The 14,841-nt window shown below is 36.9% G+C and overlaps 2 protein-coding genes across 2 annotated transcripts; one reads left to right on the top strand and one right to left on the bottom strand.

The window, feature by feature from the left end:
• The first annotated feature begins 375 nt into the window (after positions 1 to 375).
• On the top strand, positions 376 to 4,742 carry LOC145203749 (angio-associated migratory cell protein-like). The gene is made up of 11 exons (XM_080076045.1): positions 376 to 669; positions 726 to 827; positions 1,057 to 1,176; positions 1,411 to 1,550; positions 1,853 to 1,954; positions 2,206 to 2,335; positions 3,061 to 3,176; positions 3,544 to 3,617; positions 3,683 to 3,773; positions 4,379 to 4,533; positions 4,594 to 4,742. Exons 1-11 carry the CDS (start codon positions 636 to 638, stop codon positions 4,676 to 4,678), a joined length of 1,149 nt encoding a protein of 382 aa, XP_079932171.1. The 5' UTR covers positions 376 to 635; the 3' UTR covers positions 4,679 to 4,742.
• Positions 4,743 to 5,236: 494 nt separating this feature from the next.
• Positions 5,237 to 11,426, bottom strand: LOC145204562 (cholesterol 7-desaturase nvd 2-like). Its single transcript, XM_080077155.1, has 9 exons — positions 11,286 to 11,426; positions 10,856 to 11,050; positions 10,307 to 10,407; positions 9,043 to 9,234; positions 8,126 to 8,298; positions 7,740 to 7,862; positions 7,145 to 7,273; positions 6,297 to 6,470; positions 5,237 to 5,891 (listed from the first exon to the last, which is right to left on the bottom strand). The coding sequence occupies exons 1-9, from the start codon at positions 11,414 to 11,416 to the stop codon at positions 5,706 to 5,708; spliced, it is 1,404 nt and encodes a 467-aa protein (XP_079933281.1). The 5' UTR covers positions 11,417 to 11,426; the 3' UTR covers positions 5,237 to 5,705.
• Between the last annotated feature and the right edge of the window lie 3,415 nt (positions 11,427 to 14,841).

The following is a 14,841-nucleotide window of genomic DNA, read 5'->3' as shown; positions in this document are numbered from 1 at the left end:
CTATTGGTACAGGTTTTTGGACACGAAATTTCCTGGCAAAAATCGAGGGTCTGTAACAAAGAAGGTTGCAATCGATATCATTGTTGGACCTTTATTTTACATTCCATACCTCGGTGGTTTGTGCCTGTTTAAGAGGCTCACTTTTGATGATTTCATTGCAGACTTCAAAAACAAGGCCCCTATTTTGTTTTGGGCAGATGTAATGCTTTGGCCAATACTTCAAGCCATCAATTTTTATTTTTTGCCTCCATATTTCAGAATAATCGGCCTTGAAATTAATGATCTTTTGATTGGAGTTATATTTTCTCATGTACTTCATAATCCCTACAGTTGCGATAAAATATTGGAAGCATTCAAGAAATGATTTTTACCACATACTGTTGTACTTGTTTTTGCTTTTAGAGAATTGCTTTTAGCTTATATTCTTGGATGGTGCAATTCAGTTTTATTGTGTTTGTTCAAATGTGTTGTGTGTTATGCTTGTATGTATCTTGAACTATGCATTTTGTGTTACATATGAACCACTACCAGATGTGTTTTGCCGTGTTTTGATTTCATTTTTGTTGCTGCTGGTACACTTCTAAGATTTATTTTTTGTTACACAGTAAATAACTATAGTTTTAAGTTGTAAAATAATGGAAAATCAAAATGATGCAGAGATTGACCCAGGTAAAATCTCTAAATCTTGATTAAAGTTTTTATGTTTCAAACCTGACTATGTTCAGGTTATCTTGCTGATGAGTTAGATGATGTGGATTTAGGTGAAGAGGAAGGAGACGGTGAAAAGTTTTATGACAATTCTCATTTGGTGTTTTCTGTTCATGAAGGTACATTATGAATAAATATATACTAAAGGTTTTTTTATTCTTTGAATAATAACAAATTCGTAATAATCATTGCTAATTTTTTTGCCTAACTGTTTTTTTTTCTTCTGAAATTGATCAAAAACTTGGGAAAATAATTTTAATGCACAACCATGTTTAATAAGTGTTATATGATATCACCTAAAATCCTCATGTGTTTAACATAGTAGTGTATGATCTTTTAATGTCACAGGTTCAGTGTTTGTTGTTAACGTTGACAACAACAGTGGGAAATATGTTGTCAGTGGAGGTGAGGATGACAAAGCATATGTTTGGGAAATCGAAAGTGGAGAGATTATTTTAGAATGCACAGGTAAAATATTTTTAATTTAACAGATTTTTTGCATAACTATCCACCTGTCATTTGCTGAAATAATTCCTATTATGAAAGAGGCTATATTATTTTTGGGCCTTTACCTGAAACAAATTGTGTTGAAGTCAATATGGTAGTGTGCTGAACTTTCCATGTGTGCTGTAAATAATGTTTTGTTTAGGAAGAGTGTTTTTAGTCGTAACTTGACAATTAAATGTTGCTGTCGTTTCACAGGCCACAAAGATAGTGTGACTTGCGCTGAGTTCAATGCAGACTCTACTCTGGTTGCCACTGGTGATATGTCTGGAATTATTAAAGTGTGGAAGATTGAAACAAAGGAGGAAGTATTTCAATTTGAAACATCAGACCTGGAGGTCATTTAACCTTACACACTTTGAATAAATCTGTGTTCACAAAAACTGTACTGATAAAAAATTATTCATGAGGTGTTGCAACTGTTACTTGTTTTGGTTTTTAAAAATTTACTAACATATGAAACATGCAAACCTCAATCATTGCACTAAACTAAATGTGTTTACTAATAACTGAATATTGCTATTTGCTAATACCATATTGTACTGAGGCATTTATTTTAGCTTGAATCCCAATGATTTGTTATTTTACTTTGACCAACCCTATCTGACTTGCAAACATTTTTTGTTGTTTGTTTTTGTAGTGGTTGTCCTGGCATCCTGTTGCCCCAGTTCTTATGGCGGGTGCACAAGATGGCAATGTATGGTTGTGGAAAATTCCTTCTGGTGGAAACAAACTTTTCCCTGTGAGTTTTCCTGTTGATGTATATCTTGATGGATGCAACCCTTCTAACATCTCTTTACAATCAAATACAAGAAATTAACAAATTCAATATTTCGTTTTCTACGTTGCTTCTGGTGCATACATTTTTTTCAGAACCACTTGATACCATATAAGGTGTCTAATATGCTTTTAAGAATTGTGTTTTTTAATGTAATTAACAGTTACAATCTCAACAAATATTAATTTCAACAATTTTCTTCTGTTACATATTAGGGGCCTGGATGTGCATGTAATTGTGGAACAGTTTTACCTGATGGAAAGAAAGCAGTATTTGGTTATAGCGATGGCTCCATTCGGGTATATGACCTTAAGTCTGAAGAATGCTTGCATGCAATTTCAAAAGGTATGACTAAATTAAAACATATTTAAAACTGTTTGTATAGGGTTACCTTCACTTAGGAACAAACAAGTGTGCTTTCAAAAGCTAAGTAAAGATGAGGTAGGACTCCCATTAAAACAAGTTATTGCTTTCATATGTATATCCATGGCGCCGAGTTTCACAAAAATGCTGCCACTAACGCGTGCAAGAACAAAGAGCTCAAACTCGAGCCCAACAAATATTTTATAGAATGGAACGTTCGTCAAAATTTAGAAAAAATCAATATGTTTTAAGTATTGTTTATTCTGCTGTTTATTATTGGTTTGGCAATGTTTAAAAATAGTTTCTTCAATTTGCTGTTACTTTGTATCACCTGAAAAAAACATATACTACAACACATTTGCATTGCACACAATAATGGCCAAACATTCACTGGTCAACAATTGCATGTTTGATGTCATAAACAAGGCACTGACTAAAACTGGTTGCAGTTTTGAATCATGTTTTGTTGCTATGTTGCCAGTACGTTTTTTAAAACGCTAAATTTTACAAATTTTTCTTCGGATTTTGTTCGATACCGCTACAAACAAACCAAAATATCATGGTGGCCACCACCATGCTTGACAAACCCAAGGTGGTGGCACCATCCCCTCACCGCCTACTCGGCGCCAATGTTTAATTCGGTTCTGGTGTGTATACACTGCAAATAAATAGAATAGCTACCATTCTAATTTGCTGTGTTTTTTAAGGAAGAGACGCCCACCGTGATGGATTAAACCAAGTTACATGTGACAAAGATGGTCAAATGATGTTTTCAGCATCAGTGGATGGCTCCTGTAAAATTATCAATCCAAAAACTGGCAAGGTGAATAACTTGGCTGACATTACATGACTGGAAACTGGAGACAACTGGGGGACTTATTTTACCTCAGTGTAGACATTTACCAATGAAATTATAAAGTAATTAAATCAGTATAAATCATAGTGCACCAGGCCTATTATATGCCATTGAGTCAAGACGTAATGTTGAGAATCTACAAATCAGTATGGAGTTGAAATACTACTTTGGAATTTGGATGTCATGTTGTTAACTCACAAAATGTTTTTGTAAATTTGTTTGAGTCTGTGAGGCTGTAGTTGTACAAAACTGTATGTGCATTTTATTAATTGTGATTGCGGCCTTTTTACCTTTCCTATTATTTTTTTTTACTTAAATATAAATTTTGTTTCAGGTATCAATGACACACAAATGTGATAATATTGCAGATCTTGAAAAAAGTGTAGAATATGTCGCTTTTTCACAAAGGTTGAGTATATGTCATTTTAAGTTATAACTTGACAGACATCAATTTATTATCTCAATTTTTTAAGGTTTCACATATTGGCAATTGCATCTTTAAATGCTATCCTATACCTGCTTGATACAAGATCTGGCGTGGTTCGAAACAAATGTCAACATCGAGTGAGTATGAACATCGAATATAATCATTAGGCAGTTTATTTAACTAGTGAAGCACCGAAACTTTGAGTTTTAATTTTTTTTACCTGATGCGTTTTTTTTTTAACAATTCTGCCTGAACTTTTTTGATTTGGTCAAGTGCTTACCTTTTTAAGGTGTTTTCAAACGTAGTTTCAATCGAGTGAAACGCAAGTAGTTGGATATATATTTGTTGATTGCAAAAAGCTAATACTGGTTGCCAGTATGCACCAATAAGGTGTTTTTAGGTTTTAGAAACGAGATCCTATCAACAAATAGCACAATATTTTAGATTCTATCAACTTGATCGATCTCGAAAATTACGAGACCGCTTTGCACTTCAAATGCACCAGAGTTCAGTATGTCAGAAAACGGAATTTTTCAGGACTATTTCTTGTCTTGTCAATTTGACTGATAATTTGACATCTTTACAGCGGACCGAGCAATTTAAATCGCGTTTGGCTCGCTTTATATCTCTAAAACGAAGCATTTTTTAGTTTTGCTATTTCAATCATCAAAAAACAAACATGTTACAAAACACGATACGTTTCCGGTGAAATTCCAATGCAATTTTGATGTCTAATAAACAGGACGGAATAACGAGAGTTTTATGGAACTCAGATGAAACGCAGTTGGTTACAAGTTGTTTAGACGGAGTAACAAGAATATGGGACGCGAGATCGGGAAATCTTATTCAAACTTGTGTTGGACATTCCGACCAAATTTTTGACATTGCGTTAACAAAGTAAGTGTCAAGTTTATTAGCAACTAAAAGTTTTTATATCGGTATTGGTGTTTTTTGCAGGGACGACAAATGGTTAATATCTGCATCATCGGACGGAACTGTGCGCGTATACCCTTTCAGTGATGAAAATGCTGTTGAAAGTTAACCCAACTTATATTTCAACTTTTGTTTATCTGCTGTTGTTCGGAAATAAATCAACTCGCACTGAATTTTGTTTACAAAACTTGGTAGCCTGAAGCTGGTTTTGGTCTATATTCGTGTATTCAACCGCGTCAGACTACACAACATTTTCTTCCTATAATTACGACACAAACACTATTTTCTTTGCAATCTCCCTACATTTACCTTGTTTAAGCACATTTTTTATCTCCTACGTTTCAGAAAACTTCAGTCCAGAGTAAGAGTCACTGCTCACTGAACTTTTTAAAAATACAATTAAATCTGACAATACTTCGCGACTACTGAAATGTCGTGATGGAAAAAGTCCTACGCTTGTCCGCGCTTAGTTTGTTGCGTGATCTTTTGGACTGTTTTAGTTACTTTCACGAAAAGTCTCTCCTGACATTTTTCCAATAAACGTAGGCATAATACCGTGACTTTTTAAAAAATTTTAATGCAGTAGTTCTCAAACTTTTCAATCAAGCGGCGCTTCGATCTGAATTTCCTCCCCGCGGCACTCTTTGCACGCCAACAGCACAAAAAATGGTATTTTGGAATTTTATTGTGGTTGGTAAGATAGCTTTACAAGACCGAAATGATCTTTGGTACACAAGACACGGACTTAAATAGTAGCTTTAGTATAAAACGAAGTGCCAGCGAAGTTGAATAAAATGTATTCATTTTATTATCTTTAATACGTTGTCATGCACGCCTGTATTTTTTCTTTGCGTCCAAAAGCACTATGCATTTTTTTACTTTAAAATAGCGAGTATTTCGCGGCACACTTGGAAATTTCTTACAGCAGCACAGCTTGAGAAATCACTGTTTAATTTAATGCGAAGAACACACATTTCTCACTTGATGTCGCACGAGATAAGGAAAATACTGGCAGCTTATGTTGCAAAAAAATACTCGATTCGAAACATTGCAAAGCAAATGATGTACAAATAGAATGGCAGAATCATAAATAAAGATATAAATACACAGTACATTTGTACAATTTCAAATTTTTATCACCAGTCTGTTGGGTCGCAACGTGCAGGAAAAACAAGCTTTCCTTTTTTGTTAAATCTCGGACTGTTTTCTGAATAAAACTGTTGATACCATCTTCGGTGTTTCCCCAAAGTCGCCTCTTCCTTGACGAGAATTGGTTTACGCAAGTAAGTCTTGTTGTTCCACATTAAAATGTCTCGTTCAATCTGCAATGTGATGAAATAAGTTACAATGAGCAATTTAGAAAATACCGAATAGCGTTTTGTTTTGTAGTCAACGAATTTACAGTGCAAGTTTTATTTGAAAATATTTGAACCAATAAGAAAAAACCAGGACTACCAATTTAAAATCGAGATTTGAATGTTCAAGACAGGGTATGTTTGCAATGAAAGAAGTTACATTGTTTATAGTTTACAAAATATTGAAAAGCGTTTGGTTTTGTCCTTAACGATTTTACACTGGAATTTTTGTTTGCGAAATTTGAACCAATAAGAATAAATATGGTTTGCTATTTTGGAATCGAGATTTTTAGGTTACAGACAGTGTGTGTTGGCAATAGCTTCCTAATTTTTTGATTAAACTGGTAAAATATAAATTCGTGCCGATTGTACCTGCGTTGTTTCAAGCAAATAGAAGATCTTGCCAATAGCCGTTGGTACCCAGGGAGAAATGTAAAAAGAATGAGTGAGTCTTTGTTGCAGTGCTTCCACGGGAGTGATATTTTGCACCATAAGTCCGTGGAAAAATGGGGTTTGCACGTAGATATGTACAGCTCCTGCTCCGATCTGTGCAAAGTTATAAAAGATTATGATTTGGTCAAAATTTACATTTCTGCGGAAAAACAGTCATCAGGCAATACAGTAAACCTCGGTTAAACCACAGTAATCGCCTAATTGGGACAATATTTGAGGTACAAAAGATTTGTAAAGGCTCTAACTCAGTGGTCGGCAACCGCCGGTCTACGGCCCGGTACCGGTCCGCGAGGAGTTTGTTACCGGGCCGTATAATTTTTTAGGTTAAATGCTATAAAACATTTTGCCCATGTATCCCGGGGATGATAAACTAATTTAAGCGTTTTTTATTGCTAAATATTTGTAGTTTTTTGAAGACCGGTCCGCGATAAAATTTCACTTTAAAAACGGTCCGCAGTGCAAAAAAGCTTGCCGACCCCTGCTCTAACCGCTCGACAGGTTAATCCGCATTTTCGCCTAAGCTAGACATATGTTTGGTCAAAACGGGTCCGGATTAACCGAGGTTCATTGTATTAAAATAAAATTGAATTTTGGTCTTTTAAATTTTGCGATTGGTCATTTGCACCCGTTTGTTAGCAATATCTGCTTTGGAGTGGCAATTTAGCCAATTCGGACGCCAGTCGGCTATTTCGGATACAGTTAAACAGAAGCAACCAAACTTACTGAAGTAATGTAAGTTTTAAAGCTTACAAACCATTCTGGCATACCTGCGATATTTTGAAGTTCAGCTGCACTAAATGGACTTTCCTTCCGAAAATGTGCATGTAAATGTCATCTTGAATTGTCATTGATGAGCAATGTTTTTCCAACGGATTATCGGACGGCTGCCATGACGCCTAAACAACAAGACCGGTCCAGTTAATGTTCGTTTGGTTCCGAACAGGAAAAAGTGTTAGGCTATAACTTTATAGTTGTGCTATGAAAACCTAATAATTTGGCCAAAATTATGACAGGCGTGTTGAGAAAAGCATTTGAATATTTTACATTGAAATCCAATAGCAAATTATACTTTTCGTTGCCCAGCTGCGCCTAGGAACTTGCTGTTGGATTTAATTCAACGCTTTTGGCAAGCGACAAAGTGTGATCGCTTAACGACTGATCCCTGAATTAAATACACGTAACTTATAATGCATAGTTGCCGCCCTGGTCTACTTAGCTTTCCCCACAAAACAGTTATCATATCCAACAGTCAGCTACGTCCGTTATCTGACATTTGAATCACGATATCTTGTCAGTTCAAGGGCCTGACAGACTGTTGTAGAAACGCTTGTGTGATTGAATTTGAGTATTTCGGTACCGTACCTTTATGCCATGTTTAATAAGGTTGTTGATTATAGAATTGTTTGTTTGTTCTACGTCACTTCCGATTACTGGTTCGTGCAAATGGTTGAGATGAGCGATGTCCGCCGCATTTTCCGGTATGTCCTGCAAATGTTAATATAAGTTATCCAGTGTGTATCGTATCGTGCAACAAATTCTGACTACTCCTAAACTGGTTTCAGATGATATGAAAGAAAGCTATGTATTCAGTTAAATTGCCTTATGCAAAACTTTACGAACCTAAGCAATCACGTTGGAAAAATGTGTTTTAATGCGGTTGGGTGTACATCAGTGAAATGGGAAAACAAAGAAAAAAACTATTTGCTATCAAATCTGTGCAGAGAAACTTTTCAACACATGTTAACTACCTGTATGTGCGAATTGATGATGTGCTCGGTTCGTCCAACGTACTTTAATTTCTTTACGGCTTGGGCCACAGGCATTTGCCACTGAGGCGGTTCGTTGTCACAATGATACCAAATGAAGATGATGTCATTGACCTCTGCGCACGGCCATGTTTTCACCGAAACGAAGTTCGGCACTGAACAACACAAAAAACGTGTTATTGTATTTTTATGGTTGCTTTGTACAAAGTTGTAGGCGGGTCTGAAATTGGACCCCTAACCTGAAACTGAAAACCCAAAAACCCGGCCAGAACCCGAGATTTTGTTGAAGTAAAGCCCGAAATGGGTCTGAAAGTTGGATTTGCCATAGCGAAATAATTTCGAAACAAATGTGATCTATCGTGAAGCCACACCCGAATCAAGCCTGTTTAAATCAAACCATGGAGCCCGACATACAACTTTGACTTTGTAGTCATTAAAAACCACGGTTCAATCCTTTTCAAGGTCCTCAATGTAAAGATCAAATTTCCATATACCCGCGGGTCATATGTGTTACATCATACTATTACGGGATACCCTCGACTCATTTGCATTGTGTGTCGACCCCATCGGCATTTTAGGTTTAGTCTGTGATATTGTGGTATCAGAATTTGAAACCGTTTCCTAAAGGTATCTGACGGCACAATCTTATAGGTATAGCCTACATATGTTATTTTTTTGCGTTTACGCGTGAAAGAAGTTTGTGAAAATCAGGTGATTGTTATCTTTTTTCCCTTCCTGCATTATGGGGTCTTTAGATGTTATGGATATTTACGGAACCAGAAAGGAGTGGTCAAATAGACCTCTGCCCGCGAGCGACACGTTAAAAAAGTTAAAAAGGGCCACTCCTTTTAACCAAAACGTTATCACAGAAATTATGATTGACATAAACAAGATCTTACATTTCTGGGCGTAAGGAATATCCACTAGTTTTCCAGTTTCACCGCTGAATTTCCATCCGTGAAAAGGACACTCAAGGCAATCGGAGTTCACAACTTTTCCTCCTGCGGCCATGTTAGCGCCAAGATGCGGGCAGTAGGCGTCCATAACCCGAACTTTTCCCCGACTATTTCTGAACACTGCCATTTGTTCGCCTATAAAAAAGGTCAACGTTTGCATGAAGAAAAATAGTCAGGGGTCGATTTGACCTAAGTAGATATTTGTTAAGGTTTTAAAAGTGTTGCCTTTGTTTCAGTTCCAGAATGAAGATTATTGCAAAATTTGCACACCAGTCACCATTATATAGGAGTAAATTGTCCACAGACAATTTGAAATTTACTATCAATTTCAACCCACTGTCGGTTATAGGGTTACGTGACAGACACTGACCACATTCTAACGACACATCGGCATATTCATTAAATAGTGACTCACATAATCTACCACTGACGTCAGCGGGCGGTAACTTGCGCAACAAACTAAACAAAGTTATCGATGCGACACAAAAGTCGGCAAAAAATAGGGTCGTCAACAAGACGCCCGTTGGGAAATAAGAACTCAATTTTGCGTCGCAATTGCATGTAATTGTTGGCTTCTTGGGTTGACGTTATATAATTGTCGGGTGATTGCAATTAACTGAGAGGGCAATGACTTTAAAAATGCTAAAAATATCATTGTCGGTGAAAGGACTTTGTAAATAAACGAATTATCTTCTTAGGGTGCATGATGTCCTTGACTGCGTACAAAATCTTGTTGGGTGTTTTGTTCGCCAGACAACCTGTTTTCACATTTCAGCTTTTAATGTATATTGTGGAAATGCATCATCATTGTTTAAATATTGTTGTAACCTGTATGTTGCGTAAACGCCGATTTTTTTATCAAATGTGACAGAAATCAACTCGAATGGTGAAAGAGTTGCATGGAAAATACAATGTTCCTTCCTGACTGTTATGGGCATTAACATACGGTTCATGAGTTGGCTACACTGAGGACCACAGTGATCAGCATTACATGTACAGCATACATTGTTTTGTGAGATAGAAACGAGCAGTATGTGGGAGTTGCGCAAAGTTACCCCTTTAACACCCATATATATATATATATATACACTCTGAAACCTGCACTTGTCCCACAAGCAAACCAATAGAGAAAACCCCGTCTTTTTATTTGGAGCAAAACATACTTTTTGTGGATATAATGCAGTTACTGTATCAACTAGAAACTTACCAAAAGCATACACACTGCGGACTTGACCTTCTTTGATTGAGCCGGAATCGAGCAATCGAAACCATCCGTTGGGAAACACTGGCGGCGTGTCGCCAACTTTCCTAAAACACAATTTTGTCGTGTGAAAAAAATCCCCAATATTCGGGCATGTGGTTACAAACTTGAAACAATAAGGAAAGCTAAAAACCTGTTCTGGGATTTGTTGATAATTTACAATACATGTTTAATTGTTTATCAGTATTGGTGCCGTAAAACAATTGATCAACAAAAACATTAAGTTAAATCTCTGAGTTCCCATTTACTTTTAATTTAATCTCCAATGCGTTGTTGTTCACGAGATCCCTGACAAAAGCTTTTTCGCCCATTGGAAGTTTTTTATACGTCAACCAAACCAAAAAAACATTTAGGCAACCACAAAACTAAGCCATCTTTTGCACGACTGTCACTGTAAAAGTACATTTCTCCTTAACTGTGCGACAATGGGTAGACGAATCCCGACCCCAAAGCAGACGGAATCTGGCAAAAACACCAGGAAAGAAGATGACTCACTTGCGACGCTGCGTAAGCCTGATCGAATGTTCTTTGCTGATGTTTAAGTCGTGATGAACGTATCCAACGGAGCCGAGATCTCGGTAAAGATCAAGTGGTGCGAAAAGCAATTGGTAGAATTTTTGTCCAAAAATCACCAGCGTAACGACCAATGCCAGATTGAATATCAAGCAAATTGTTGGCGGTAGCGTAGTTCTGTTAAATACATAAGGTTTTTGTCACTTCGAAACCAGTATGAATTACCCCTTTCCTGAAACCATTTTAAAGTCGTTTCTGAATCGGAATTTTTGAGAGCAAGTAAAAATACACCTGTTTGCGCCAAAACATCCACTTTTGTGCAGCAAATTGATTGGATGGCCTTGTTGAATGACTTTAATTAATTCTGCATCGCTCACTTAACCGTATTAAAGTTAATCTACATCCGTCTTACCCTTGTTCCAGCAAGCCAATTGTGCATAACGGAGTAGTTCGACTCGTAATTGACCACGTTTTGAAAACTATCGAATAAATCAAACTTGAGTTCCATGCATTTCCTGCCTCAGTAAAAATAATATCAGTCATTTTTTTATTTTAAGTCTGCAAGATAAAACGATAAATTTATACATTTAACTTGTCGAACACATTGCATTGTTCGATGTTTTGTTACGAAGGATAAAACACGACGCAGTAGCAATAAAGGAAACAAATTTACATTGACCAACACCGGGATATATGATCCCCCAGTTTATCTAATTAGGTTGAGCGAAATCATGTATCTAAGATACAAGCATCTACGTCCGACCACAATCTTATTGCTAAGGTGTGGCAACAAAAGTCGACCACTGTCCGTGGTCCATTGCCGAAGGCTTAATAAGCATATGTTTGTGTATCTATGTATCTGTGTTCTATCTATAGATTGTTAGATAACTGGCACCACAAGGCACTACCTTTCTTTAATTGCGATCACCTATCCCCGTGGCACTTTATTCACAAAGAAACATATTTTTATTGCGTTGGCGGAGTTTGCCTTTGCGCGACTGATACACGTAATCGCAACATCTTCCCTACAACCGGTGCTGTAACTCATGCATACAAATGTGCACTATTTTACATTCCGAACTTCGTAACTCCTATATAATTACGCTCCCCCTTTCCGCGATTACACAGTGCTAAAAGAATGCCTATCTGCTCTAAGAATAATTATAAGGCTCCACAAGAAACCAAAAGTTAACCTATGCGTTTTTGCTTTTATTAAGTTAAAAGTGCGCTATAGAAAAGTTGCATTTTCCAGCTTTAATCAAAGTTGGAAACAAATCTGTATAGAAACTTCTCCAACCATATGTTTGTTTACTTTTGGAACCCGCGGATAATCTCTTTGCCTCGGTAAATAAACAATGCAACTGTGTGCCAGCTTCAGTGCAAAATCAGATTCGATGAGGTGATCTTTACTTGCTTATTAAACGAATAAACAGAGAATTTGGACATAAACATATGGTTCTTGTATTTTAAGCCGTATTGTTTGTGACATGCTCTGAGGTAACATTCTGCTCAATTCAAACTGTTATCAGGCTGACAAAATGTGCAATATTAAACATCTCACAACGAGTCTGCGCGGAAATATACCTCAGCGATTCGCTCAAAGATTTTAAATCAAAATTCGACTTTATCCAAGTGAAGGCTTTATCTAATTCCCTTTCATTTTCTGATAATAATCGTTACAGAAATCTCCAATTCCGCCTTTCTAACAACAAACATTTGCGCTTCTATATGGCATAGTTTAGATGGGTTGTTATTTGCAATCTTTGGTTTATTACTACGCCAATAAACAAAGCGCTCGCACCCTGCGGTATAGTGCACATAACTGCATATCAGTGAAATAATTTTACCTGTTCGGCACCGGCATTATATAGGCTGCACCGTCGGCAGGAGAGAAAACAAGCGGACAAAAAGTTATCGCTCCGTGCTCATTCAGCCGTACCCACTGACGTAATAATCCGTCTGAGAACCAGAGCTTATGGCAAAAGTCAGACAGTCGGTCTGAAACAGTATGGAGTAGATTGATTGCCTACCTATCTAAAGTTTATTCAAACGTCAAATGTTGTTCTACATACGTCATAATCGTTACGTCATTGAGTGTCATTTACGCGTGCCGTTTTGTTATTGTTTCTTGTTTTGGACTATTATCGTACAATAACATGAAAAAAAAAATTTTTTTAACCTCCTAATTCTGTGAAAGATTTTAATGCCCTAGTGAATGACGCTGATGTCACAAGCGTCCATTGTCTGTTTTCGCCAAAGCGACTAATTTAAAGTCTAAACATCCCATGTTTCATCATCAACCATATAAAGATCCAGTTTACAATAAATAGCACCTTCGAGATACTTTTGACCGAAAACGTGAAGTGTGAAGCTACACCGGTTTCCCCTTGATTCTCGCATTTCTCCTATCGCCGTACAAGTTGACGAGAAAATGACGAGACAAACTCAAAATAGAAGTCACTCACTTCGATTTGTAGTCAGTTTCCGATGGCTTTGTTGCAAATCCGCAGATTGTATTGCCATATCTGTCTGTCTGACTTCGGTTATTAACCTAAACTGCTTTGAAATGCCCATTTTTGGTTTGCTAGAACATATTGCGTATGTTTATTTCAGTTTCGCCGATAGGACGATTTATATCTAGGTGGAAATTTTACCCAACCTTGTTTGAATCTGACATGGAGAAGTTTCATAGATTACAGAAAGTGAATCGCCTTCAGGGCGTGAAAGTTTTAATGGTTAAAAAATTTTGCTTTGTGGTTGGGACATATGTAGGCTACGTACCTTGTGGGTTACATGTAATGGTTTAAAATAGAAAAAAGAGACATAAAGCAAAACTATAAATAATCTTAATTAAACGTTTAAACCTACAACTGAAAAGCAACTGTTGCGTAATGCATTTCGGGACGCATAAACATTTGATAAAATATTTTGTGCAACTTGCTTACTATTACTGACCCGACACCTGCTTGCCAGGTGTAGTTACAATAGATGATCCGTAAACATGATAACCCAAAACATTCATGTCTTCGTTGAGCTGATTTTATTGACTTGTGCATACAACTTTTAGCGGCCGGTTGTTGAATATTCGATGCAGACACTAACAGGGACTATTTTCTGCAGTGTTTTGTAAATGCATAAACATGCCTTTTTTGTGTGAAATCAATAGTACATGCTTCCATGTTGCCCGTCCCATCTGAAATGAAACAAAGTGGCAACAAATGTATGTTGTGATCAATTTATTATTGAGGTTGATGCAAAGACAACGAATTACCAACAGCGCTTGTGCCCACATCGAGTAGCCTACTTTTTTCCTGCTTTTAACAACACAGACCACTTTTTTTCATTTCTCTACGCCAGTACCATATTGTGTAAAATGCCTCTACGAGTTTTTAAAAATTGAGGCTTACATTTTACTATAGTCTATTTCCCCCCCCTTAACGCCTTACTAAAACGACGACCCGTCTAATGGGTTGTATAATGTCGAGGACATATCGTTGGTTCGTTACAAGACTTCGTCAAAACTATGTTTAAGCTAGAACCTTTTCAAGGGTTTAAGCCCCAACATGAGGTGTTCTGATCAACACATGTTTTTAAAGTTGGTTTTAGTCGCAGTTGCTTGTAAACATAATAACATGCTAGTTTCCAAAAGGTTGCGCAGGCTTTTTACTATGGCAATAATTGCTGAGCAACTGCCATGATAAAAGCCTATGCTCCGGTGCGCCACTTTTTGGAAACTAGCAGGCCTGTCTGTGAGTTCCTGTGTTAGCAGATTTTCCATTGTTATTAATCAGCGCTTTTTTGCCTTTTTGAATGGACTGAAATCCACTTCTCTAGCTTTAATCTTCATGTTGAGAATTGTTTAACTTGTAGTAATGTGTACCCAAACCGTAAGTGGACCTATAACAAGTCATTGCAAAGTTATTTTGATATAAATTGTAACAGATTGATGTACATTAAATTCGTAACCT

This window comes from Phallusia mammillata, chromosome 8 (assembly GCF_965637545.1).
Source record: "Phallusia mammillata chromosome 8, kaPhaMamm4.hap1.1, whole genome shotgun sequence".
NCBI classification, from domain to species: Eukaryota; Metazoa; Chordata; class Ascidiacea; order Phlebobranchia; family Ascidiidae; genus Phallusia; species Phallusia mammillata.
This window is presented reverse-complemented; position numbering and strand designations above follow the sequence as displayed.

Bases quoted from the DNA above. Each gene is read 5' to 3' on its own strand.
- LOC145203749 (XM_080076045.1), top strand. From the start codon at position 636: ATGGAAAATCAAAATGATGCAGAGATTGACCCAG. The intron at 828-1,056 runs GTACATTATGAA...TTAATGTCACAG, and splicing joins GGTGTTTTCTGTTCATGAAG to GTTCAGTGTTTGTTGTTAAC. The intron at 1,551-1,852 runs GTCATTTAACCT...TTGTTTTTGTAG, and splicing joins TTGAAACATCAGACCTGGAG to TGGTTGTCCTGGCATCCTGT.
- LOC145204562 (XM_080077155.1), bottom strand. From the start codon at position 11,416: ATGACTGATATTATTTTTACTGAGGCAGGAAATGCATGGAACTCAAGT. The intron at 8,299-9,042 runs GTAAGATCTTGT...TGTGTTGTTCAG, and splicing joins TATTCCTTACGCCCAGAAAT to TGCCGAACTTCGTTTCGGTG. The intron at 7,863-8,125 runs GTAGTTAACATG...TAACATTTGCAG, and splicing joins TCATCAATTCGCACATACAG to GACATACCGGAAAATGCGGC.